This window comes from Ceratosolen solmsi, unplaced genomic scaffold (assembly GCF_000503995.2).
Source record: "Ceratosolen solmsi marchali unplaced genomic scaffold, CerSol_1.0 scaffold31, whole genome shotgun sequence".
NCBI lineage: Eukaryota > Metazoa > Arthropoda > Insecta > Hymenoptera > Agaonidae > Ceratosolen > Ceratosolen solmsi.
The window spans coordinates 3,516,384-3,543,268 of record NW_011948432.1 but is presented as its reverse complement, the minus strand read 5'-3'; the positions used below and the strand labels follow the sequence as shown (position 1 = coordinate 3,543,268).

General features: G+C 26.9%; 4 protein-coding genes across 4 annotated transcripts; all 4 read right to left on the bottom strand.

The window, feature by feature from the left end:
• Positions 1-84: 84 nt before the first annotated feature.
• Positions 85-5,670, bottom strand: LOC105364403 (cytochrome P450 4C1-like). The gene is made up of 9 exons (XM_011502316.1): positions 5,429-5,670; positions 4,757-4,866; positions 4,224-4,314; positions 3,695-3,947; positions 2,834-2,888; positions 2,674-2,743; positions 2,480-2,592; positions 2,125-2,362; positions 85-443 (listed from the first exon to the last, which is right to left on the bottom strand). The coding sequence occupies exons 1-9, from the start codon at positions 5,601-5,603 to the stop codon at positions 85-87; spliced, it is 1,464 nt and encodes a 487-aa protein (XP_011500618.1). The 5' UTR covers positions 5,604-5,670.
• Positions 5,671-7,604: 1,934 nt separating this feature from the next.
• LOC105364328 (uncharacterized) lies at positions 7,605-9,025 on the bottom strand. The gene is made up of 2 exons (XM_011502226.1): positions 8,852-9,025; positions 7,605-7,935 (listed from the first exon to the last, which is right to left on the bottom strand). The coding sequence occupies exons 1-2, from the start codon at positions 9,003-9,005 to the stop codon at positions 7,703-7,705; spliced, it is 387 nt and encodes a 128-aa protein (XP_011500528.1). The 5' UTR covers positions 9,006-9,025; the 3' UTR covers positions 7,605-7,702.
• Positions 9,026-16,397: 7,372 nt separating this feature from the next.
• LOC105364327 (aldose reductase-like) lies at positions 16,398-19,844 on the bottom strand. The gene is made up of 5 exons (XM_011502225.1): positions 19,679-19,844; positions 17,711-17,996; positions 17,131-17,531; positions 16,578-16,726; positions 16,398-16,495 (listed from the first exon to the last, which is right to left on the bottom strand). The coding sequence occupies exons 1-5, from the start codon at positions 19,748-19,750 to the stop codon at positions 16,453-16,455; spliced, it is 951 nt and encodes a 316-aa protein (XP_011500527.1). The 5' UTR covers positions 19,751-19,844; the 3' UTR covers positions 16,398-16,452.
• An 804-nt stretch (positions 19,845-20,648) lies between these two features.
• Positions 20,649-24,547, bottom strand: LOC105364326 (aldose reductase-like). Its single transcript, XM_011502224.1, has 5 exons — positions 24,418-24,547; positions 22,451-22,933; positions 21,289-21,495; positions 21,019-21,170; positions 20,649-20,743 (listed from the first exon to the last, which is right to left on the bottom strand). The coding sequence occupies exons 1-5, from the start codon at positions 24,490-24,492 to the stop codon at positions 20,701-20,703; spliced, it is 960 nt and encodes a 319-aa protein (XP_011500526.1). The 5' UTR covers positions 24,493-24,547; the 3' UTR covers positions 20,649-20,700.
• Between the last annotated feature and the right edge of the window lie 2,338 nt (positions 24,548-26,885).

Here is a 26,885-nt window from a genome sequence, read left to right as displayed (position 1 = left end):
TCTATTAACTACCAAACAATTTTATCTAATTATCATCTACGATAGTTATTAAAAGTAATTGTTACTCTGAAAATACATTTAGAATTAGTTTGATTCTGACTTATTAATTGGCCTAAGGTATAATTCGATCTTTTTATCAAAGGGTTTTAAGATAAAATTAGATATAATTTTTATTTCACTGGGTTTCAATAAACTAGCGATGTGCCATTTCCTTAAAATAACTGTCAAAGCAATTTTTATTTCTAAAATTGCAAATTTCTGCCCAATACAATTTCTTGGTCCAGCGCTAAAAGGAACATATGCGTAAGGATGTCTTTGAGCATTGTTTTCTGGTAAAAATCTATCCGGATTAAAGGTTTCAGGATCTTCCCAAACCTCAGGATCGTGATGGAGCTGGTAAATATGAAGTCTTACAGCAATCCCCTTAGGTATAAAATAATTATCTAAAAAATATAAATATTCCATCATAAATGAATAAATAAGGACTATATTTTATAAATCACTAAAGAATAAATTTTAAAAATAATAATTGATTTTTATTACTTTATTATATATATTATTCATTATGTAAGATTATTATCAGTTTTCGTATATAAGGTACGATGGAAATTATAATTGAAAAGTAAATAAGAAAGAATAGAAATGATTATTTTGGAATATTTGATGTGCTGTGTTGGACAATGTTCGTAAATTAATTTTTCCAAATCTATTGAAATTTGATGTCAATTTAAAATAACATATTTTCATTGTATTGCAACGCAAAGTGATACCGAGACTTGGTTACAAGAGGCGACGGTGAGGTTCAAGGCATAATAAGGACGATAGACATCCGTGAATCTTGGCCAGTTAAGCAGAATTTCCGAGCTTCTGCCAATCGGTCCGAGTCTTCTCTCTCGCTGGTAAACAAGAAGAAGCTCCCTTCCCCCGTCACCCGAGATCAGCCAACCGGCATAGTCTCCCGTGTCACCGCCAGTCCCGTGTCACCGCCACTGTCAGTGGCGTCGTCATCGATAAGCAAGAACTCGCTGCCACGATGCACCTCCAGTTAAACGAGGCACTGACAGCTGTTCGTTGCTATTCTCGTCTCGTCTCGCCTCTCTCTCTCTGTCTCTCTCTCTCTCTCTCTCTCTCTCTCTCTCTCTCTGTGCCTTTATAAATCATGAGTAGAACGCGTCGCGAACCGATCAATCTGCTTAAATTTCATGATTGTGGGATAATTACCACATCTGCTCTTATATTACTGTTCGTATGCATTTTCTTTTCCTATTTTACATCTCCTTCCCCCCTCATTCGAACAGTCCAACAAACTCATTGCTAATATTAACCGAATCGCATCGTTGTACTCTGTCGCTTAAAACATGAAAATTAACAATAAAATTCTATTGAATATAAAAAACATTATATTTTTTATTTCACTCGTGTAAGTGTAAAATTATTATAATATCCCTTTTATTAAATATATAATATAAATTAATTTTAAATTTAATGGCTTTAATGTTTTTTATTTTATAATATTTATTCATTTTATGAACACCGATGTTGATAAAATTACTTACAATTATTTGTAAAAGGATTTAAAATATTTATTTAAGTACTTATTAACGAATAATAATTAAAGAATAAAAATTTAACTACTTACACATAATAAATAAATTATTGTTTATTATTATTATTAGAATATATCTTGAATATCATGATATTTTACTATTTAATTTCAATTATGTTAAAATAGCACAATAAGAGAAAATAAAAGTTAATTAACTCAATAGTTAATGTGAAATATTATACTTATTATTTTTATTTTATTTTAATCTGTACAGAGAGAGAGAGAGAGAGAGAGAGAGAGAGAGAGAGAGTGTGTGTGTGTGTGTGTGTGTGTGTGTGTGCGTGCGTGCGTGCGTGCGTGTGTGTGTGTGAGTGAGAGAACGAAAAAGAATAGGAGAGTATTATATTCGCACAATCTGCGTATATTGTCACATTTGTATTAGCTACGTATTGTTTTATTATTTTTCTTGTTTTATTTCACATAAATAATGCCATTATTCTTTAAATAATCAAAATAGAGCAGTGATTTTATTTCATTTGATTGTATAAAATACTATTAAAAAATTATAATGTTCTTACCAATAACAACATTACTATCTACTAAACGATCGAATGAAGAAATACTTGGATACAATCTCAATACTTCTTTTATAACTCTATCCATGTACTGCAATTTTTCCAACTTTTGTATTGTAATTGGCTCATTATCAGTAGTGAAAATTTCTTTAAGTTCTTCTTGAAGTTTTATTTGTACATTTTGATTATTGCCAATCATAAAAAATGCCCAACTAATAGCAGATGTTATGGTAGTGTGACCCTTGAAATAGGATAAGCTTGTGGTAATTTATATGTAAAATTTTTTTATCTAATAATAATAATTTTAATATAATAATAATTATTGATATAATTATTTATGATGTGATTATGTATTTACAGCAAATATGAACGTATCGAGTTCTTCTCGAATTTCCTGTAGAGTAAAAGGAGTTTTTGTATTTTCGCACACATCTAATAATTTATCTAACAATGAAGTATTTCTGCATGTTTCTATATAAAGTAAAATATCAAATTTATCAGTATTAGCTATACTATTAGTGTAAATAAATTAATGTATTATAATATGTTTACCAAGAATATTAAACTCTTCCGTTACTAATAGCTTATTTTGCTCCCTGTCCACTTGCTTTTGTATTATTATCTATTAAATAATAAATTAATGCGTTCAAAATTTAAAAGAATATTCACATAAGTCTATGATATATCAAAAATCTATTGATTACAAATATACCTTTTCTGTAAAATTATGCATAATTTTTATATTACTCAAAATTTGTTTTCCAATTCTCGTTCGATAAAAGATATAATTCCATTTTGACCAAAAATGAGAATGAGAATTTATTATAATTTCACTGCACCTATATTAATGTAAAATTTCATTATGTTTATATATATATATTAATGTATCACCTATATTAATGTAGAATTTCATTATGTTTATATATATAGCTGTGCTAGTAATAATTACGCAGTCACTACGACGGGCTCACTATTCTATGTACAAACTTTCATACTACAGTTATCACTCACTGTAGCTATACAAGTACGTAATCATCAATTAATAAGCAATCTAACAAAGCAATAGTCACACCACACTATCAGAATCCGTCAAACTAAAATTTAAACTTATATCCAAGAAGCGCTAGTGCAAGGATAAACTAAGAGTGAAATTATCGAAACTATAACTACACATACATCAACGGATCACACCGACGGCTAAAGCAGCAGCGACTCAAGCTTTCCTTTAGTAAGCATCGGTTATAACAGCGACACTTCTCACAATACTGAGAGTACACACACTCTCATCAACACGTAAGCTAATTGAAGAAACTTCATACATAAGTCACTCATACTCACCAATCATACATTTCTATAACCATTGACTATTATTATATTATTGTATTTAATAAAGGCAAGAGCAAGATATACTGTGTGTAGAATTGAACAATCGCATTGTCTCCTCCACTTGCTAGTAACACCTCCACCCGCCATCACCGGGAGGTTTATATATATATATATATATATATATATATATATTCATTTACTTCAAATAACAAACTTTAAATGTTATAAAAAAATTTTATCTTGTCACCTGTGAAGAGTTTCAACATATTCATTCTCTTCGTTTCGTTGTAAATCCAAATTTATTCCAAAAGCAATTTCACAAATTGTATCAAGACTATATTTATAAACTAGATTAAAAATATTAATAGTTTGCGTCTTATTTAATTCCAATTCCTTGGAGATACATTCCTTTAAAATTTCCAGTTTTTCAATCATAATTGTCGAATAGAGCTCCAAATATGCCGATTTTACAAATCGACGACGATCAAACCATATTTTATCTGAATTATATAACCATAATATTACGAAATCACGATTTAACATTATAAATATATATTTTAGATATTAAATTATTTATACAATATTTTTCATATTATGCAGACATTATAAGAATGTAATTAAGTATAAAGGTGTGTTGTACAAATTAAACATAATTTAACTGAATGGTAAATTATAATTAATTTCTACAATAAATATCAGATATTGATAATAGTTAAAAAAAATTCTTGGTTCGTGCGCGCTTGCGTATGGCACACTTAATATTTTTTTATTCTTACCAATTGATGTAAACACACCATTACCTAACCACGGTGTTAATATTTTATCATTTCCGGGTTTAGTTGTAAATGAACTATTTTCTAAAATGACCTGAAATGAAATTGATAATGATATTTTATGTTATATTTTTCAATATCAACTGGACAATTGTCATATTTGTAAAATAGTCAATATTTGAAATTATTTAAATAAAAAAAAAAATGTATAAATTGTAAATTCATTTTAAAATTGTAAAATTAAAATATATATACACACGTATAATTGTTAATGTAAATACATTCTTACAGTTCTTTACAATGAGTTCATAGTAATATTTCTTATAATCATAATTTTATTTCACCAATTAACAATTAATTATTTAAAACTTATTATATGAAACTTAAGTCTTTTGTATATATATCAAAATAATATTATTGATTTGAAAATAAGTAATTACAGGTGAGAATATAATGCGTATAAAATTTTAAAAAATTTTATACGACTTAACGAATGATGTTACGCTTACGCTAATAATAACATTTATTTCGTTTACCTGTAATTGTCGTGGTTTTCGAATATTCACTGTTGGCTTTGTGCCAAGCCAAGTTACAACCATTCCATTTTTGAATGAAAAACATAAGTCGTTAAACCACTTAAATTGATCTGTAAGCAACAGATAGGTAAATAATATTCAAGTAATATACAAATAAACTAGGAAGTAATATTATTAAGTGAAATAGTAATATAAGATTAAAAATGTTCAATTATCCAGATGGAATGTACTGTTCATAAAGATTTTTATTCCGTTAGTTGATTTATTTATCTTTTTTTTTTCTTTTTTTTTTTGTAGCTATCAATTCTTATTTTCAATTACATCAAGACTAATCTATGAAAAGCAAGCGAATAAGAATTTTGAATATTAATCAAATTTTGCTTTATGAATTATAAACTAAACGGATGATAAATTGCACAAATACTAAAGTGCCTAGTATTTGTGCATATGAAAAAATATTTATTTACACAAATTTTATTAAATATATTTATAAATTAGATTTATCTATAATATTCTAATAAGTAGCAATGAGGTATTTGTTATTAATTAAAACACTTATTATGTGCAATAATGTAAATATAATTAAACACATTAGCGATTAAAAATAAATACATACGTTTTGCTATAAATACCAATAATCATTAGTATTAAGTAAAACTATTAATAATGTACCTTCCAGAGGAATTTTTTTAATTTTCCAAGATAATCCAACGAACGGATACGCCTTTGGTCCAGGTATGTATCCCAGAATATGCCTAATTTCAAAATACTCGGACATCCGAAGATAAATTATAACAAGTAAACAAAATCCTGCTATAAATGTGATACATAATAATATTGGTTCCATTATTGAATTTGCTAAGTGAAGAAATTACGCGCATTAACTCTATAAATTTACCTTGGGACTGTAATAAATCAAAATTCTTCGTATCACTACAATTATTATATGTACGTAATGATAAATATTAATATTTTCAATATTATTACAATTAAATATATATTCACTTTTCAAATAACATTATGAATTATGAGATAAATAAACTGTAGTCTTTTTAAAGTTAAAACAATTAAATTTGTCATTTTCATTAATGATAAAAGTGAATTATAAATAAATTAAATATACAAATTATAACGTAATTTTTTATTTCAATTTTTATATATGAATTTTCACGTCAATTCAGCATATGCATTAAGTAAAACTTTTATTTAATATCTCATGCATATGCATTAAGTAAAACTTTTATTCGCACGCACGCACGCACGCACGCACGCACGCACGCACGCACCCGCGCATGCACATATAGACATTTAATAATTAAATATATAATAAATATTATTGAATTTGTGCCCTTACATTTAATAAATAACATAACCACGTCATCAATTATTATTCCAAATAATATAATTTATTTTTAAAAAGTTTTATCGCATCTCAGTTTATTATATTATTCACTTCTTACTTTAATTGAGACAAAATAATGGAGATTCTATAATGCATGTAAAGTAAATATTTAACCAAATTTTATGGCTCCTCTTAAGTAAATGGAGTACGTACCTTTTCTGAATCTGCCTACGAGGTAATAAATCAAAACTTCTTAATTTTCGTGAAATTATAAAATAATATTATCTTCAATGATCAAATAGTAATGTAATTCGGCTAGTGACAATGCGACGAATGCACTTATTTTTGATCTGGCAGTATTGAAGATACACCGTATGGCAAGAGCACTGACAATAATGAAGGTGAAGACTTTGTGAGAAATTCTTGGAGCCAGAAATATTAAGTATCTACCATAGGTAATTTGATAAGAAGCCTTCGCCGCAACGACACCCAAAGTCTCGGCATCCTTATACGTCCTGAAGCCACTTCAGGCTTATGCATTTACAAATACTTTCTCATACGCACACTACCTTCCACCTTACATTACATTTCCATGAAAAGCAGCATACATATGATACTGTGTTGTCAAGCCAAAGTAAGATATAATAATGAAGGAATTGTTTGCATTTGCTATCTACAAAAGTATACGTAATTTCTAATGTTCAGCTCAATATCAACATCAAGTATTCCTAACAACATTTGCTTTGAAATTTCGCAATTTTTTTTTAAATATAATGTAAATTCGTTATAAAATTGACATATTTTTAAAAGTGCTAAAATAAATGCTTCGATCAATAAATTCCTTAAAAATTAATCAATTAATATTGTATTCCATCGGCGGTCCTACCGTTCATAAGGATAAAGTATCGATTATCGACTATCGTGAAAATATAAAATAAATAATATCAATAAGACAATAACTTAATATCTTTAACTACTACGTCGAGCATTGAAGTATTATCAATTTATAATATATCCGCTCTAGTAATTAAATAATTAAGATAAAAGGTAATGATTTATTGAGACAAGAGATTGATAAAATACTATATAATGCTATAAATAGAATTAAAATAGAGCAAAATAATTTTTCAATATTTTCTTTATAAGTTAAATTTAAAAAAATTTCATATACATTATTTAATTATATATATACATATAGCCTATAGTCTCAGGTTATTGTTAATATTTCTATTTATACATAATATTCTTAAATTCGTAAAAGAAAATGTATTACATACATTTAAAAAATTTCCATCCCATTATTAAATTAGTATGCATTATTCATATATAGCCCATTGTCCATATATATATATATATATATATATATATATATATATAATAAATAAATATCTTATCGTTAGAATAATACACACAAAGCAAGTATATTAACAATGATCCTTTATGTCTTAAGAGCATTATAAAAAATTATAAAACATTAAAAACTTTTAGATTCAGTATCATTTTGCACATAATTTTGCAATGAAAGGACCGATGTGACATGAAAATATAAATGCAATATTGTGCCCCAGGTTTGTTTATCCGAGACTCTGTGATTCTCAACGCTATTAACAATTATCGCACCATAGGGGCTCAATTATATTGGACTTTATCGGAGGCAGTGGGGGTGGTGGTACCACAGGTATTTGATTGGGCAAAAATTCACCGGGCCAAATATGAAACGTGTCCAGGATGATCAAACCGCTGAGGATGAGGCGCAAGGCGTGAACGAAAATGTTTGGTACATGCTCGCGCTCCGCACTCTTACGTGGTGGACATATAAAGACGAACTTGGAACTTCCTAAAGTGCAGAATTTCAAATACGTTTGGATTAAGCTAGTAAAGTAAATTCGTTATTGCGTGACGTGGCACTCGTTTAAGAAAAAATGTCATAATGAGCTTTTTCATTGAAATGACATCACGTGTACATTTCAATTTGCCGCCGACGAAATTATGGGCTTTTACATAATATTAATGCCTCGTGTCTCTCTCTCTCTCTCTCTCTCTCTCTCTCTCTCTCTATATATATATATATATATATATATATATATATATATCCATTTTATTCCATATATTGACGCAAAAACAATAATTATCTAAAAAAAATTACTTAATCAAACATGATATTCAGATTTGTCATTGCAACAGTAAAGCTAACAATGATCGTGGATTTTTCTATGCTAATAAATATTTTATAATCATGATTCTACTAATCTATTTCATTTATTCATCAAAACATTGCTTCGTTAATTATTTTTCCTTTAAAAATAATGCTTACTCCTCTTTCTGCACTCACAAACATTTATCATTTTGAAGGAATGTTACTGTTTACTTTGGAGTCAAGTAATTTTATAAAAGAAAAATAAATTTAATACTGAATTTCAAATTCTATCATGAAAGATATTTACTATTTCTTTATTTCTAATTCTCTTTTATTATTTTAAATACTTTTAAAGAAACGTTTAAGAAAAAAAATGAACCAAATTCTTTAAGAAACATTTATGTACAAAATATTTTTTAAATATTTAATTAATCTGAACTCTTTAATGAATATTACTAATTGTATTTGTTGCTAATTTTTTAATAATACGTAATTAAGCCAATGTTTAAGACATAAAGCTTTGAAATTAAAAATACAATAAATATTTGTAATTTTAATACGTAGAACTGTAATAGACTTTTAAGAAATTGATGTGCATCATAATAAAAAAGATTACCATTCGATGAAATTTTGTAAATGTTTGAAGTTTTTGAAGATGACTTTCGATAATGCCGAATGCGAATTGGGTTATATCTGTTATCATAATTGTTCCAGAGGAAATTATTATCTTCGATATCTTTATCTAAATTTTTAATGTTTAGGAATTTCATTTTATATAATATGAGAACGAAGCTTCAATTACGGAAATATTTTAAATAGTACAAAATATATTAAAAAAAATATATTCAAAAGAAGTAGGTTATAGACTAAAAGACTTATTACGCGAATTTATAATTTCCCTTTCTAACTTCAGATTGCAGATTATTTAAATTTATCATATTATTCTAAAACATTATTACAACATGACGTTTTAATCGAATAATATTGTTCAATTAAAAATTTTAACGTAAAAAAATAAAAAATTCATTTATCTGTTATTTGTAATATGAACAGCTTTAAAGTAATTGTAAACTGTTTCACTCTCTCTCTCTCTCTCTCTCTCTCCGTCTCTCTCTCTCTTCCCCTGTGTAGACAGGGAATTAATAATCTTATTAATAATATTTACGGAATAAATAATTTTATTAACTAACTTCAGACAATATTTGTTTATATATATATATATATATATATATATATATATATAGCGATAGTTCTCTTTTAATATAAATTTTTAACCTCATTAGGCTTAAAATAATTTGTAGTATTTGGTACGCAATTTGAGATAAATTTATATTGTGTGTATTTACTGCTAAAACAAATGTAAATAAAGAATGGCTTGTGACTATCAATGTAAGAAATGATATCACTATTAAGAAATAAAACGTATTTTTAATTTCAATATTTGACTTTATGTTTATAATAATAATAATCAATGTACTGTCTGAATACGCTTTCATTTCTAATTTTAAATAATCTTTATGTAAAACAAAGCTTCGAACGATTAAGTATAATATACTTCGTGATTGATACAATTTGATACATTAGTTTATGAATCATCTGTCACAACATTAGTAAAACAAAGGATCTGTCTATGTGATTTTTTCTTAATTTAAAATATTGAACCTACAGATCCATATCTACAAAGATGCAACACTTTCAATTGCCCAATTGGCCTACATTCGTAAAACGCCAACAAAAAAAAAACAAGATCTACAAAATATTATTAATAATAATTATAAACGTTATTCTGCTTTGTCATGTTGAATACGTTCGGTATTCGGGGAACCCTATAAGGAAAAACCCTCGGCCGTATGACGCATTTTCCCTTGCATTACGCTAGCGCATGGGCGAACGAAGGAAAAGGGCAAAGGATTTAGAAGTGTGTAAAGCATATGAAAAAACTCAACAGATCGAGGAAGTAACAACGTGTACCGAGAGCTGCTGAGAAGCGCGGTTGAGCAGTACACGAGTCGCCGGCATGACCTGGAGAAACGTTACCAGCTTCTTAACACCAGGATCGCGACGATAGAGCGCTCGGTGCTCGCCCTCGTCGCTCTCCGCATCTGTCTGGCCAGCCAAGGCTGGAGTCGATCAAGCGGCCGTCGATATTTTTAAGAAGATGATGAAGTCGATGTCGGCCGACCCAATGAAGGAATTCGTCGACGGACTGATCAAGAGCATCGAGAGCCTCCACAACGAGACGATCCAGTTGCACGTACGGCATTAATCTTCGGGTTAATCTAGAGAGCGAGAAAATTAGAGAACGAGCGAGCAAGAGAGAGGGAGAGGGAGAGGGAGAGGGAGAGAGTAGAGAAGAGTGAGGAAGATTCTACAATTTCTTACTTATATTTTATTTTCACTCCTATTCATCACTTCGTTCATTCGTCGTTAATGCTTTTATTACCATTCGATGTTGACAAATATATTTCCGCGATCATTATTATTTGCAATCAATTGTGTATTGTAATAATTTAATCGGTTAATGCAATAAATTTAAATTCATTTTAAATTAAAATGACTAAATTTTTTTTCTATATTACATATTATCTTTTATTTAATGTTTATTTGCTTTCATAAATTATTCATAAAAGCATTAATGAATAGATTAGATTTAGAATAACATTTATATTGTGCAATTTTTAATAATACTCAGACCGAATTATCATGATATTAAATTATATTACCATGTAATTTTTACTTTTGCTAAATTATTTTATCACTTTAATTCATATATTTGTACATACAGAATTCTTTTTTTTTCAATTACAGTTTTTTTTTTTTTTTTTTTTTTTAAGTCGAATCGATCTTATGTACATTTTTATTGTTAATTAACTTCTTAATCATTCATTAAACACAAAAATGTCTCAATGAATTACTTATTAATAAATTAATGTAAATGAACGTAATACCGTTAATAAATTTTACTTTTATTTATCAATATAATTTATAGTTTGCTTGTATATATGAAGATTCGTGATGTAGTTATATACAGTTTATCATTAATTATTTATTCAACCGTTATTGTCACTCAAATATAAAAAGAAAACAAATGTTTTTAACATGAAACTGTATTGAACGCTGAATTTTAAATAATTTTATTTTTGTTTACTCTATCATTACAAATAATATTTTAATACTTTTTCATTAAACCTCTATTAATCTAATTTACTTAAATAAGATACTTAATAAGAATTTATAATACAAACATTTTAGGTATTATGGCTCAACGCATATTATTTACAAAAAATATTATTGTATACACAATAAAAATGTATTTAAATCGTTAAATTTTATGCATAGTAAAGTAAACTTTAATATAATTGATTGAAGAGCGAAAGAGAGGCAGATAATTTCATGGCAGAAGTAATAAAAATTAAGAGAAAAACGAATAACAAAGGGAATTAAAATATTTGAATTTGAAATGGAAAAAATTACTTTCACACATGTATTGGTTGTTTCACTATAATCGTTCGGCAAGATCGTGAGAATTACTATTCAAATATAGTACGTCTCGATAAATTCTTTGATAATATCAAATTTAAGGACTGAATTTATCCCTTTTTCATAGCTAATGAGTTCTTCAAGTGAAAATGTAACTTACAACATTTTTGAAAACAAAGTAAATCAACAGCGCGGAATAATTGTCGACTAGACTTAAGTCTCGGATTAAAGTAATATTTGACGTGCAGTGGTAAAAAGCGCATTAAAGTAGAAAATATTCCACAAGTTTGCAAGTAGTTGGCAAAGAATATTGAATTACCAGGAACTAGGAATTATTCACAAAATCACTAATCTCGTGCATATACAAAAGATATCAAAGAACTAGGCACTAACGATCAGCAAACACCGCTAATTAGTCAATAGTTGAAAACATCAACCGAGATCGCGTCTTAAATAAAATCTGCCAATCACAAAAAGAAAATAAATTATTCACCGACTGTTAACGCGGTCATAAACAAATCATATTCGATTTGATTTATATAATGAATCTCGATCAGAATTACACGTTTGATATGTAGAAAACAATCAAGTTTAAAATTTTTCTTTACTCTTTCGTAGCCTGAAACTCTCTCTCTCTCTCTCTCTCTCTCTCTCTCTCTTACTCGATCACGTACAACACACAAACAATTCAAACAAATGTAGAATCTAAATATATACATTTATTTATTTACTTATCTCCTTTTTCAATTGACTCACAAAATATGTGATTAAAACAATTGTATATTCCAATTATTTCACAATTTTTGCGTATACTATAAATAATTCGTTTTTACCGGAATATAATTATTATCAACGAAACTACTCATTACTGAATATATATATATATATATATATATATATATATATATATATATATATATATATAATAGTATATATATAATCATTTGGAGGTTGAAGTGATAAAAATTTAATTTTTCTTAATTTAATTTTTATTCTACATTATTCTTTTTAAAGTCAAACAATCGACATTTGTTTCTTATCTTATAATAAATTTAAATTATATAATGGCATTTTAATTAGTAATAATTCAAAATGCCATTATCTTTTAACATACTGTGTGTTTACAAAAATTTTGATGAATTAAATAATTATTCATTATTATTATTTATTATTTATTATTATTTATTATTATTATTTATTATTATTATTATTATTATTATTATTATTATTATTATTAGAAAGTATTAATAATTCACGTGTATTCTATTTTAATTATCATCATAAATGTCAATATTAACCGAGCTTTCTTCTTGAGATATTTTTTCATAAAATGTAATTTCATAAATTTTACTTTCGAAACTTTCGAATTTGTTAACGCATAATAATTCCTTCGCATTCTTAATAACTTAGTATAGAGTATCATGAAAGAGAAAAGTAAGGGGCTTTTATTGTTATTATTAATCCAGGGACGTTCATTTATATCGATCATTTTCAACGACATGTTATAAATAAGAAAGAAATTTTATCGATCAAACTTTAGATGAAAATTAATTAGTAGCAAGGAATTTTTGTTTCTATGATTATAAAAATCCATCCACAATTTATTTACATATTGACAATTAATAAATTAAAAAAATTGTTTCCTATAATAATTAATTTATTTTTCCTTTTATTTATTATAGTTTAAAATTATTTTGTTATTTTGTTATAATTTCGTTATAAGGAATTTTTACAATTATCGTTCGAGTAGGCAGTGTAAATCTGACATTTGTAGTTTCGCTTCAATATCCTTTTATATAGTCTTATATTAGGAATGGGGGAAGGAATGTTCGTCGTAAAAATTTCATGCATTTCAAAGGGCAGCAATCAGAAATGCGCGTGAATAAATCTTCGTCCTCCCATTCGTTTAGAATAAGATAATAAACGCGGACGTACAGCTTATGGAGAAAAGCATGGATCTTGAGTTATTGGAATTGGCGAATGGCGAGATGGAGGAGCACGCAGAGCATTTGGAGACCAAGTTGGAGTGTACGACGAACATACAATCATTCGACGAGGTCGATCGGCAGAACCTCGTGAGAATACAACAACTGAGAAACAAGCAGTTCAGACTGAAGGAAAGTATCCGCGAGCTCGAAGAACGGGACGAATTGATGAACAACCAGGTGAACCGGATCCTTAAGCGATGCAAGGATCAAATCAACAATAACAATAAGCATCACGTACATAGGAGGAAGAAGCATTGGAAAAACGAACGTGTAAGTTTGTTGGGTGGAAGATACATTATTGTGAGTCTGAATTTTTAAGGATCGATTTGCAAGATTTAAGATGAAAACGAAGTTTCACGTTATCTTGTAATTTTAATGTCGCTTCATTCTATTTAACTTTTTTTTTTGTTTTTGTTTTTATTTTTAATCAAATAAAATAATGCATTATTTCATATTTGTATATATTGCATCAAACATAATAATAAGCTATTAAAATGTAAGTCCGAGATCTTTTTTCGGCAATACAATACAAATGTTCCGCCATAATATTCAATGCATTTTCATAAATAATGAGCGTAGAAATTATTAATAAAATTATAGTTTATAAAGTTTAGATATATATAATTTAATAAGATTGTAATTGGAAATTTCATCTTTTTTCATCATTCGTATTAATCGAAAACTTATTCTTAATTTACGAAATAATTTCCATCCCAGTATTTACAATCTAAAGAAATCCTAATTTTTTCGATAATTTGTTTATACAAAATTTAATTAATTGAATAAATAAGCAATATTAATAAATAAAAAAATGTTTCATAGGTTAAAAGGCTAAGTTATGCATTGTTATCTTTTGAAATAAAAATCAAGAGGCAAAATAATTCTAAAGATAGATGATTTGTAAAAGAAATGTAAAAGTAATGCATATGTCGATAACTTATATTTTAAACGCAATTTTTATCAATATTTATGTTACGATATATTTATTTAAATTTTAAAAATTGAATATAAAATTAAATAATTGTTCTTCCATTTTGTAAAGATATATGAAATATATTAAGTATTTAATTTATATGTATCGAATGAAGTTTAATTTAAGCATTAAACACGATATTTACAGAACAACGAATTTCCACTTGAATTTAATAAACACAAAAATAAAGTAATTTCTCACGAAGTCGCTACTAAAAATGCAGAGTCAATAGACATATTTAAAAAAAAAATGTAAATCCCGTGAACGTAACAAACGACATCGCACTTTAATTATTGATAAAATAATTCGGAAGAAAGAACACATAATAATGAATTATCTTTTTTGTGCAGAGAAAATAGTTTATCAAAAAGATTCCAAATTCGAATGCTGCAAGTGTAAAATATGAAAAATTTTATGTTAAAAATATCTACATATAATTTAAATCAAAACCGTTCAAAATTTCTGTAATTAAAATAAGAGAGAATGTACTTAAATAAATCTAATGTATTAAAAATATGAATTAAATAATATAAACAAATTTATTCACTAGTAAATAGATAAATGTTAATGTTCAATAATGTTGAGATAAAAATGTATTGAAATTATATATTTCATAAATTAAAATAATATAACAAAGTATTGCGTTTACTAAGTATTGTAAATTCCATTTTTACGTATTATGATAAATTATCTAAGTGTAAGGAAACAATTATCTTAATTTGTTCAATACAATTTATAATTTTTAATCTATCAATTATTTAAGATTACGATATTGTTGTTACATTTATATATGAATTTTAGTTTTTTAATTGGTTTAGTAAAAGAATATACGAATAAAATTGACAATAAATTCTAAAATACTAAAATAATTTATATAATTATAAAAAATTATCTACACCAATGCAATATCTCATAAACGATCGAAAGAAATTATTATCAAAACTTTGAATTGTCCATACTTTCGTTGGAATATTGAAAAAAAACATACATTAATAAGAAATTAAAATTAAAGTAATTAACAAGAAATATTGTTTTACAGGTTCAATGATTATACGCAACGCGCTAACGCGGGCATACACATGCACACGTATATTCTTGATATATAGATAAATAAAAATTTGCATTTTGCATTTTAAAATGTCTTAATATATTTTATAGCAATTATTTTGTCATTTTTCTTGAAAAATATAAAAATGAATAATAATCATTGAATGAAGTACATCGAATTAAAAAATACTGTATTACTAGACATTATATAAAATATATCTTTATTTAAAAATTGATATATAAATTGTATAAAATCATTATTATATTATAAACATTATGTGAAAATCATTATTATATTATAAACAATATGTAAAAATGGCTATTATATTTGAATATAAATTTGTTCAAAAACTTAAAATAACACTAAAATAATTCCAAAGAATATGAACGAATACAATGGTTTTTAATATATGAAATTGCAAGCATTATCCATGATATTTAAATTTTATCAAATATATTTTTAATTCTATAACATTTTATTAACCTTCCATTTTAAATTCATGTTCATCTTCACTATTTAATAACCTTGACGTACACGAAACCTTCAAATTTTAAAAATATTATACATTTTAAAAGAAATAAAATAAAAGAACGTGCTACTTCGATAAATTAAGTAAATATCACTAACTTCGAAATATATTCAATATTATTCTTTTAAAAAAGTATCGCTAATTTGAAATATTTAATAAAATCAAATAAAAACTCTACTAATTAAATATATAATTATAATCAAAATTCTTCATAGAAGGGATAATCTTTATGTTTCACAGAGCTGTAAAAAGAAAAAAAAACATCTTAATACAAATAACATATATTCAAGCGTATCAAAAATGAGATTTTAATTTAATATTTACGAATTCATTGGGCAAACTCTCCATTTACGATCAAATGTATGAAGAAGTTGCATATCATCTTCAGTTAATTGAAAATCAAAAAGCTTTGTATTCTCTTCTAATCTTATCTTCGATGCGGATTTTGGAACAATAATGTGATCTTGTTGTATCTGAAATAATAGAGATTATAGATAATTGTTGAATTATTTTCAAACAAATAATTCTAAGTATGTTTAATAAACTCGAGCAAACGTTAGAATAATAATTTATAATATGTAAAAATAATGATTATGTGAAAACGTCTTTCCATGTTACATTGTTGTACTCATAAAAATTAGATTAATAAAATAATAAAATAATATTGACTTAAGAATAACTTAAAATATGTAAAAAAAATAACTTTTTAACTATGACAAATTATTACAAGAGATAAATAATTATTTTTACAATCAGTTGGTAATAAATAGTAGTTAGGTATTATTGGACTTTGAATTAAACATTAATGCTCGCGCGTGAAAACAATATTATCAGATTATTTTTTTAATATTTCTATCAATTTACAGGACGACGATACCTGATAGCGCAGAATAACTTGGGCCGGCGTTTTCTTGTATTTATCCGCAATTTCTTTAATTTTTGGATCCTCTAATAAATTTGGATCACCTGGCTTGGCCCAGGGTCTGTCCGAAGAGCCGAGCGGACTATACGCCGTTATAAATATTCCGTGCGATTTACAAAATTTGGACAGTTTCACTTGATTTAAATATGGATGGCATTCAACTTGGTTTGTCACTGGTTTAACTTTGCATACATCGAGAATTCTGGTAAGCTGCTTGGAATTAAAATTGCTGACACCTATATTTTTAGCGAGGCCTTTCTCCAATATTTGCTCCATTGCTTTCCACGTATCGATATAATCGACATCACCGAATAGGATTTTTCCATCTGGACCCTCAGGAAAATATTCCTTACTCTCTACAAATACAAATGACTTCATATAAACTCCATTTAAAACGCTTTATGATTTTTAAAAGCAAAAAATACTTAAATCGCTAATTAGCAATACTATATATTTATCATGAACATAAGAAGAAATAGAGAATCATAATAGGAAGGATAACTTATAATTAATAAGTAAAATAAAAGGTTAAAACCTTCGTAAGCGAATGGCCAGTGAATAAGGTACAAGTCAATGTAATCCACATTCAAATCGCATAAAGTTTTCCTCAATGCAGGCTCGACCAAATCGCACCGATGCTGGGTGTTCCATAGCTTACTCGTTAGGAATAAGTCCTCGCGTTTAACAACGCCCTCCTGGATCGAGGATGTGATCGCTTCTCCGATTTCCTGCTCATTGCCGTAAATAGGAGCAGTGTCGATGTGACGGTATCCAATGCGTATTGCGTCCTTTATTATGTCAACTGCGGCGCTACCTTTAGACTACATATTTATTATTAGTAAAACAATTTCAAGTTAACGTTAAATTCATATTTTTTGTCAATGGATGGCAATCCATTTTTATCACAGATATTTTTATCACTAGATATCTATTAATTATCTTATTGTGTCTTTGATTTGATTTTATTACGATTGTGTAGATTAATCAGTCAACAAAATCATGGATATCGTAAAGTCTTCCATATTTGAAAATAATATCAGGTGACAATATGTATTTCTCGTTTTTAATGTAAAAGAAAATTGATAAAAATAATTAATGCAAATCGTCAAACGCGATTTTAATACTCAATCATTGACTATCTGTATTCAATCGTATGCATAGGCAAATTATAAAATACTATTAATAATTATTCTTAAATTCCCGATTATCCTTATTGAAAATATAAAGCAATATAATTTTTGTCAAAATTATATGCTACTGACAATTGTAGCGATAGCCGGTATTATTTTAAATATTTCTCCTATTTAATTAATAAAAAATTTATATTATAATGTTATATGATTGAAATAGAAATGAAATATCTTATATAATTTCAATATTTAAAGAATACGGCACTTGATATGTAAAGACATATCACGAACATCAGTAATTAAATATTTATCTACCGCAGTAATTGCATATATGAGCGCGCGCGCGCACTCGCACACACTCAAATCTCTTACACGATATAAATTAGACCAAATATAAATAAATAAAATTGAATTTGCTAATGAAATGAATTACTTATATTGAAGGCAACTAACTAAAACACGTAATAAATAAAATTAAAATGTATATTCAATATTAACACTACAAGCAGTGTATAGATTTTATAAGTAATCCAGTATTTTTCTTATATAATTATCCTCTAGACTTATTATTTCTTTGCGACATGTTGTACTTTCATATTAAACAGCTTATAAATATTGAATTTTCTATGCTAATATTAATTCAATTTTTTAATGAACTATAATTTACATATTTATATAATACATAGTAATTGAAAAGCAATACATAGAAAATTTATCTCCGTTTTTTAAAAAACAAAACAAAACAAAAAATGTATTAAAAATAGAGGAATGTCTGTTAGAAAAATGATTGGTACTTGATAAAGTGCTTATCCAACTTGCCTTTACAATTGTTTACATTTACGAACTATAAATATTATATGTGTTATACACACCAATTTTACTATTTATTTTCTAATGAAATTAAAATCGTGATAGTGCCATTAATTTTAAATATTATTTGAAAATTAATTCGTAATAAAAAAAAATTAATAGATCCTAAGAAATATGTGTTAAAGATTTTTATAATAATAATTGTATTATAGGAATTCTTTTTAATTTATTCTTTTAAAATTTATTATCCAAATTTAGAACTTCATGAAAAAAGTAAATTTTTTCTAATGAAAACTCTAATTGTTTTATATTTAATTTTCATAATTAATTACAATTATTAACGCAAACGGATTATATTCAAAATATGTAATATATAACCTTTATATTATTTTCCGCTTGATGTTTTACTTTATTAATTTATACACATCCATATCGTAGAAGAGCAATAAAATACATAACTTTGAACAATATCGTGATGGGTGATTGAGAATGAAAAAATTCGTTAAAAAAATATAAATCAAAAGTAAGCAATAAAAGCAATAAAACGTGAATGCAAAACTCACCTTCCACGTCCCAAGTCCAACCATAGGAATTTTATTGCCATTGTAAAAAGTTGCCAATTCTATTTTACTCATTGTTGCTTTTATTAGTTGAGATACGTAATATTGCTTAGTAACTCTGTGAAAGAGTGAAATTTTATATCGCAACACGTTAGCCGGCTAAACTTGTTGATAATCAATTGATAACTACGCTACAATGCCACCTGTATCGTACTAATATAATTGGTTACCGTATCTTTTTTATAAAATAATTTCAGTTAATAAAAGCCATCGCATTAATCGATTTAGATTTTAGTTAAGAGTTCAATAATTGACTTTTTCGAACAAAACAAATGAAAACAAAAATGTCAGATTGAAATAATTAATGGAATTAATGAGAACGACGAACAATCGAACATGGCCGCCGATCAAGTAATTCTTATTTTATTTCTGCTTTACGAGGCGATGCCAGCGTACTCTTATGGAAGATACTAGCAATATTTATTTTAAGGAAATGAGAAAATTTGTATTTTATATAATCACATGTTATCAAATATACTGTGATATAAACTCTAAGGATTTATTTATTTATTTATTTATTTATTTATTTTTGTCGAGATATTAGTGATTTAAATGCATACGTGGGTCATATTTCATTTGCAATTTTCATTTATACGAATAATTTACGATAAGTCGTGACGTTTTCATTCGTACATTAAATTTTTGCATTTTTATTTCTAAATGATTTATATATATATATATTTGCCAATACAACTTTTTCTTTTTAATTCAAAATATATTATGTGAAGAATAATACATGTGTAATTCATAATCTTGGCTTCCTGTAGTTTCCATCTGCATTTGTTGATGTAAGGAAATAAAAAGTGTTTTTTTATTAATATAATATTTGATTGTCACATGTGAATTTTATATATTTTTTTATTTACGTTTTATAAGATAAAATATATTTTATAATATTTTTAAATAAATGCAAATTAATTTCATAGAATATCTTATGTGGTTTATAAAATTTTTTAACTAAATTATTAGAATGGAATGCTGAATGGATAGTACGCACTCGCAATGCTCCTGTAAAAGAAAAAAAAAATAGAGAGGAAATTACGAAAAAAAACTTGAAAATAGAATAAAAAAAAATTTACTACAATTTAGAAGACAATAGGTAATACAAGTTTGTAATTGAATTTCGAAATTGTATAATCCATTTCAAACAAATATTGATATTAAATTAATTTTTAAATTATTATAATTTGTAGTTAAAATTGAATATTTGAGACAATTTCAAATTTCATAAAATATGTAGGCTATATAGTAATTAATTAAATTATTGTGTATTATTAGCTTACCCTTCCATTGCACAAATTCTACCATTACAGTTAAATGAATCCTTGACATAAGTAATATCAGCTTCCGATAATTTGAAATCAAAGACCTGACTGTTCTCCAGTATGCGTGATTTTGTCACCGATTTGGGAATCACAACACATCCCTGATCAAGCTTAATGAATAAAGAAGAAATTACTTAATTTTTTTTTTTTTTTTTTTTTTTTTTTTTTTTTTAATGCTTAAACGAGCGACTATAGGCTGCTAATGTTACATATTATTAGAATATTTACTTGATAACGAACGAGGATTTGAGCCGGTGTCTTATTATATTTCTTGCTTAATTCCAGTAATTTCTTATCCTCCAATAGTTTTGGATCATCTGGCTTGGCCCATGGTCTGTCCGGAGAGCCAAATGGACTATAAGCGGTGATAACAATTCCCCTTTTCCGACAAAACTCTGACAGTTTCTCTTGATTTAAATATGGATGGCTTTCAACCTAAATCATTTTATCTTATTAGAAACTTGCGATGAAAATAAAATTCTTTCCTTATTCTATTAAGTACGTGATGCTTATTATATGAATAAAATGCAAGTGACAAATGCATATTACGTTCATTGTAAGAGAATGTAGATTGGCATAAATTTTACACAGCGATCTTTATAAATTTATAATATATGATATTATAAATTTATATATATCTATATATAATATATATCTTATATAATATATATTAAATTATGGTTAAAAAATGTCATTTGATGTTTCAAAGGGCGCTTTAAAAATTTCGTCTAAAGCGTTGAAAACGATTGCATGTTTGGTAAATTAAAAGGAAAATGAATGTCACGTTCCACAATAAAGTATTTTGCAACAAAGACTGAAAAAACTCGTCTCTCTCTCTCTCTCTCTCTCTCTCTCTCTCTCTCTCTCTCAATTAAGCTTTAATTAATGCGACGTAGCGCTTAGGTAATTCGTTTATTAGTATTAAATGCTATTACAGTAGAGGTGTACATTTATTTCATTAAAACGACTAATAAAGGTTAAAAAAAATTTCTTTGTTAAAAAAAAAAAGGCAAAAAAAAAGAGAGAGAGAGAGAGAGAGAGAGAGAGAGAGAGTAGATATATATTTCTTCTTTCTCTTACTTTTCTTCAAGTATTTTGTATGAAGAAATAGTTATGGAAGTTACGAATAATAATGATAAATTAAGAAAGAAACCATTCGCACTGCAAGAAAGAAGCACTTTAAGTCGTTTTAAATGTTAAATCAGAAAATTGCTTTACGCACTTATTCTAAGAAAATGAGGAAAACAAAAAACAAAAAACTATTCTAATGATTTTGCAGGACTTGTTTTTTTTTTTTTTTTTTTTTTTTTCTTAAACGGCTAAACACAAGTTTATCGCACGTTTCGCAAAGACAGAGAAGAAAAGGTTCGAAAACCGATGCCGCACAAACCTGGTTCGTTACGGGCTTGACGTCACAGCAATTGATAATCCGATCGATCTGTTCCGAATTAAAGTTGCTGACTCCGATGTTCACCGTAAGGTATTTCGCCAACACACTCTCCATGCCCTTCCACGTTTCGACGTAGTCCGCGTCGTTATCGAGTTGTAGGGTGCCGTCCGAGTCGGTGGGGAAGAGTTCGGATCCTTCTTTGAAGGCTATCGGCCAGTGTATGAGATAAAGATCAAGATACTCGAGTCCCAGCTCGTCCAGGGTACTTTGCAAGTGGCTCTCGACAGCATTTCTCTTGTGGAAGGTATTCCATAGTTTGCTCGTAATGAAGAGATCCTCGCGTTTGATGACGCCCTCGGCGATCTTATCCTTGATGGCAATGCCAATTTCCTTCTGGTTGCCATAGACGTAAGCGCAATCAAAGTGCCGATATCCAATGTCGATCGCGTACTTCACGGCTTCGGTCACCTCGCCAGGCTTTGACTACAAATTCATGGTTTTTTTGAGTTGAATCGAGTGCCCAATAAATACCGTACAACACGGGCTAATGGATCTTGCTTTAGCTTTTCACGCGGCCATATAATTTATTAACCAACGTCATTACAAATGTGTACGCGTGTGTAGTATACAAACTGATACATATAAGTACATAAGTAGATAGATAGATAAGATTGATTGGCTTATTGATTTATCGATAGCTGGATAAGCGAAATATGGTTTAATTAAATAATTACGATAAATTATTATTGTTTATTTAATTTTTTTTAAATAATAGTTTATGATCTACATTTCTACGTGAGATACACACAAGATGAAAAAAGTACATTAAAAACAAATTCATTTTCATGTAATCTTGTAAATTAACATACAAGCGCTCGCGGTTATTAACTAATATTGTAAAGGAAAAACATTTAATATACTTAATTAAGTTTCATAAATGAGAAACAAAAATTAATAATCAAATGAAATTTTCAATCTATAGTTATCTGCAATAATAATAATAATGCAATATTTGTTAAAACTACAATATTCTTAATTAAAACTACAATATAAAAATTTAAAAAATAATTAAATTCTTACATTACTGAGTTAATACAATGGAATTCATTAACTAAAAGTATTACAAGTCAATTCTATGATTATAGAAATATTATTACAGTTCCAAGTAATTAATTAAAAAAAATAAAGACATATTTTTCCTCGTTTTAAGGTGAAATAATAATTCAACGAACATAGATAAAAAAAAAAGGCAACACGTAATTAAAAAAAAAAATTATACATCATTTTTCTAGTACACTAATAATATGAAATGAAGTGTTAAAAAAATTTAAAAAAATTTTTTTAATTGAAACAAAAGTACTTATATCTATATTTACCTCTAAAGCTAATTATCGATCACATTAAAATATTTATATTGTCTAGTTTCAAGATAGTAATACTTTATTAATATAAAAGGTAAATTTATTAATTATAATTTTGAAATTACATATCGAAAATGTTAAGTAGGTCCAATGTTTCACGAAGTAAAATAAGTTTTATCGTCAATTTTACAGATATCACAATAATTTTAACATTAAGCTTATTCTTCAACTGCATTAATTCATGTACGTGAGTGTGCGTGTGTATTTTTCTCTTTGCAATTGAAATTGATGTTCAATTAACAAAACTATATAATTACAAAGGCTGGTTCCCTATTCTACATATTTCTATAATAAATATAATATGTAATTTGTAATTATTAATTAGTTATTTAATTACAAATTAATTACAATTACAATTATTTAATTACAAATGAATAATTATTAATTTGTAATTGTTAATTACAACGTGTAATAAAACAAAGAGTAGGTACAATGTTTCAAAATAAAATGCACCGGAATCGTAAGTTTGTGTGCATGTGTGTGAGTGCGCGTGCATATATATATATGCATATGTGCATGCGCATATGCGCAAATATATAACCTCACCTTCCATGTGCCCAAGCCGAATGCCGGAATAACATTGCCATTGTTGAACTTGATATTCGGCACGCTTAAAGACATCTGGAAATTCACGATATTACTCTTAGATGCGTAAAAAAGCTTCGCTTCAGCGACCCAAACGACTACTACACGGTAACTAATCGCAATAACAGCTCGATACTGATTGCTGGAATCTTCTTTTAAAAAATTGCATTCTTTTCCCGTCAGATGCCAGGCCCATAAACACATGTACGCGCGCGCGTCTAACAATTAGTCAGTGAAGTATGACTCAATTCCTCTCTCTCTCTCTCTCTCACTCATTCCCCTTCCAATTAAAAAATTTTTCCCTTTCTATGAGCAGATGTAGCCGATTGCCAACACAGCAATTGGATGGAATGTTGAGAAAACCATTGACTTTATTATCCTCCATTGGTTGTCAAAAGCACACTTATTTATACGATTAAGCGGCAAATCAAAGGGTGTCAACGAATGGTAAACATTTAAAATAGAAATATATTCTTCGTGTATGAAAAATTTGAATATTTTCGGGAGGTAAGTAAAAGAAAAGAAGAAGAATGAAAAAGGGAGTTAGTTATAAGAGCGATATATCTCATTTTTAAGGATGCCAGGAATAAATTGTAAAATCATTTGACTTTATACTTATTAATAATCTATAGTTTTTAGCGTAAAATTTGTTATCGCTATAATAATTAATTTAATCTATTTAATTAAGATCTCTTAGCTAATGGTAATTCCAAACTTAATAATTTCGCATACTCTTGTTGTTTTCCTTCGCAATATTATTTTCAAAAATACATTATGTTACGTTTTTTATTTTTAAATCTCCAAAATTTAAATAAACAAGCCGTATTTGTTCAATTGTCTTATAATGATACGACACTGCAATCGAAAATAGTAAAAAATTCATATTAATTTGAATATAATAGAGATTAATATTGCATGTTCATTTCAACACCTTCCTGATTTTATTACATAAAAGTAGATTTACGTGTAAAAATATGCCCTGAGTCATAAATTCTTAAGATTGCTGAAATATTAATGGAGAAAAAAAAAACAAACGATTTTTAATGATCGACGTCACAAGTAGAACAAAAACCCCACACCGTTCCATATTGACTGTACAATGAATTTCTACAATTTTTACTCGTTCTGTGCAAGCAAAAACTTGGGAATTATTATTCCCAATACTGCAATAACCGTAGCCTTGTATTACTTATTTCATTTAATTATATTCATCATAGCGTTATGCTACAAGTCCATAATTATTTCTAGTGAATACATTCTTCCGTAGTTAAGTACATAAATACTATTTAATTCGCACGTTATATATTATGCAATACAAATTCATTTACATGCCCTCCCCAAGTCATTACAACAAAAAAATCTTATGTAATAATGTAATAATGTTTTTATCGCAAATACATTAATCTACAGATTATTTGAATTTATGCAGTTATTTTTATAATATAGAATATGATAAACAATGATCGAAGAAACCATATTTACAATGATACTCTCATTGCCAATCTCTAATAAAATTCGTAATTAAAAATTGGATAACTGATAAGACGAAATGAAAAAACTTTTTCAGCGTATTCTTAGAGCACATTATCATGATTCGTTTTTATTTCTTTAGTGAAGAAAGAAAAAATATTTACTTCAAGTTTATCAAAAAATAATTTCTTTTTGCTACATTAGCAATTTAAAATATATATAATTTTATATTAATCGTTTATTTTGAATTATCGTCGTATAAAAATTTGAAGAAAAAAAATCCGAAGAATTAAGGTAATTTTTTAAACAAATCATACAATCAAATTAATTAAGCAGAATTCTTGTAGACTATTGTAACGTCATTATTCAAGGGCTTTGTAATTTTGAAAACAGATTTCTTTACTACTAATTTACTATTAACAAATGTAAATGATTTTACACAACTAGAAGGTACAAGTGACAATTATACTGTTATTATAACAACCATAATAAATTATATTTAATATAAGAATGGCGATTAATGAGTGACGAAAAATATGTTTATTTTTTTTCTTAAATAAAAACTTTAATTTTTATTTACTTCTTTTTTCATTCATTTCAGGCGCACTAATATTTAAATTAATATTTTTATTTCACTATATATACTTGGCATTATCGATTGTTTCCAAATTTCAAGAAACTATTCGTTAATTGTATACTTTATAACCTATTGATAAATTCCTCATACAAAAGAAAAGAAAAAAACAAATCCGATTTACAATAGTACATACATACAGCACTCAGTTGTTTATCGCTTCGTTTTTATGTTTTTATTTGATTACTTCTGTATCTTTTTTACGTATTATAATATCATTCAATAGCAATGTCTCTCATCTATCTAGAATCTCTTTAATTTATTTAATAGAAAATGGGAAATTTTTATCTTAGTAATAGTTACATTACTTCTGTGAACGTATTAA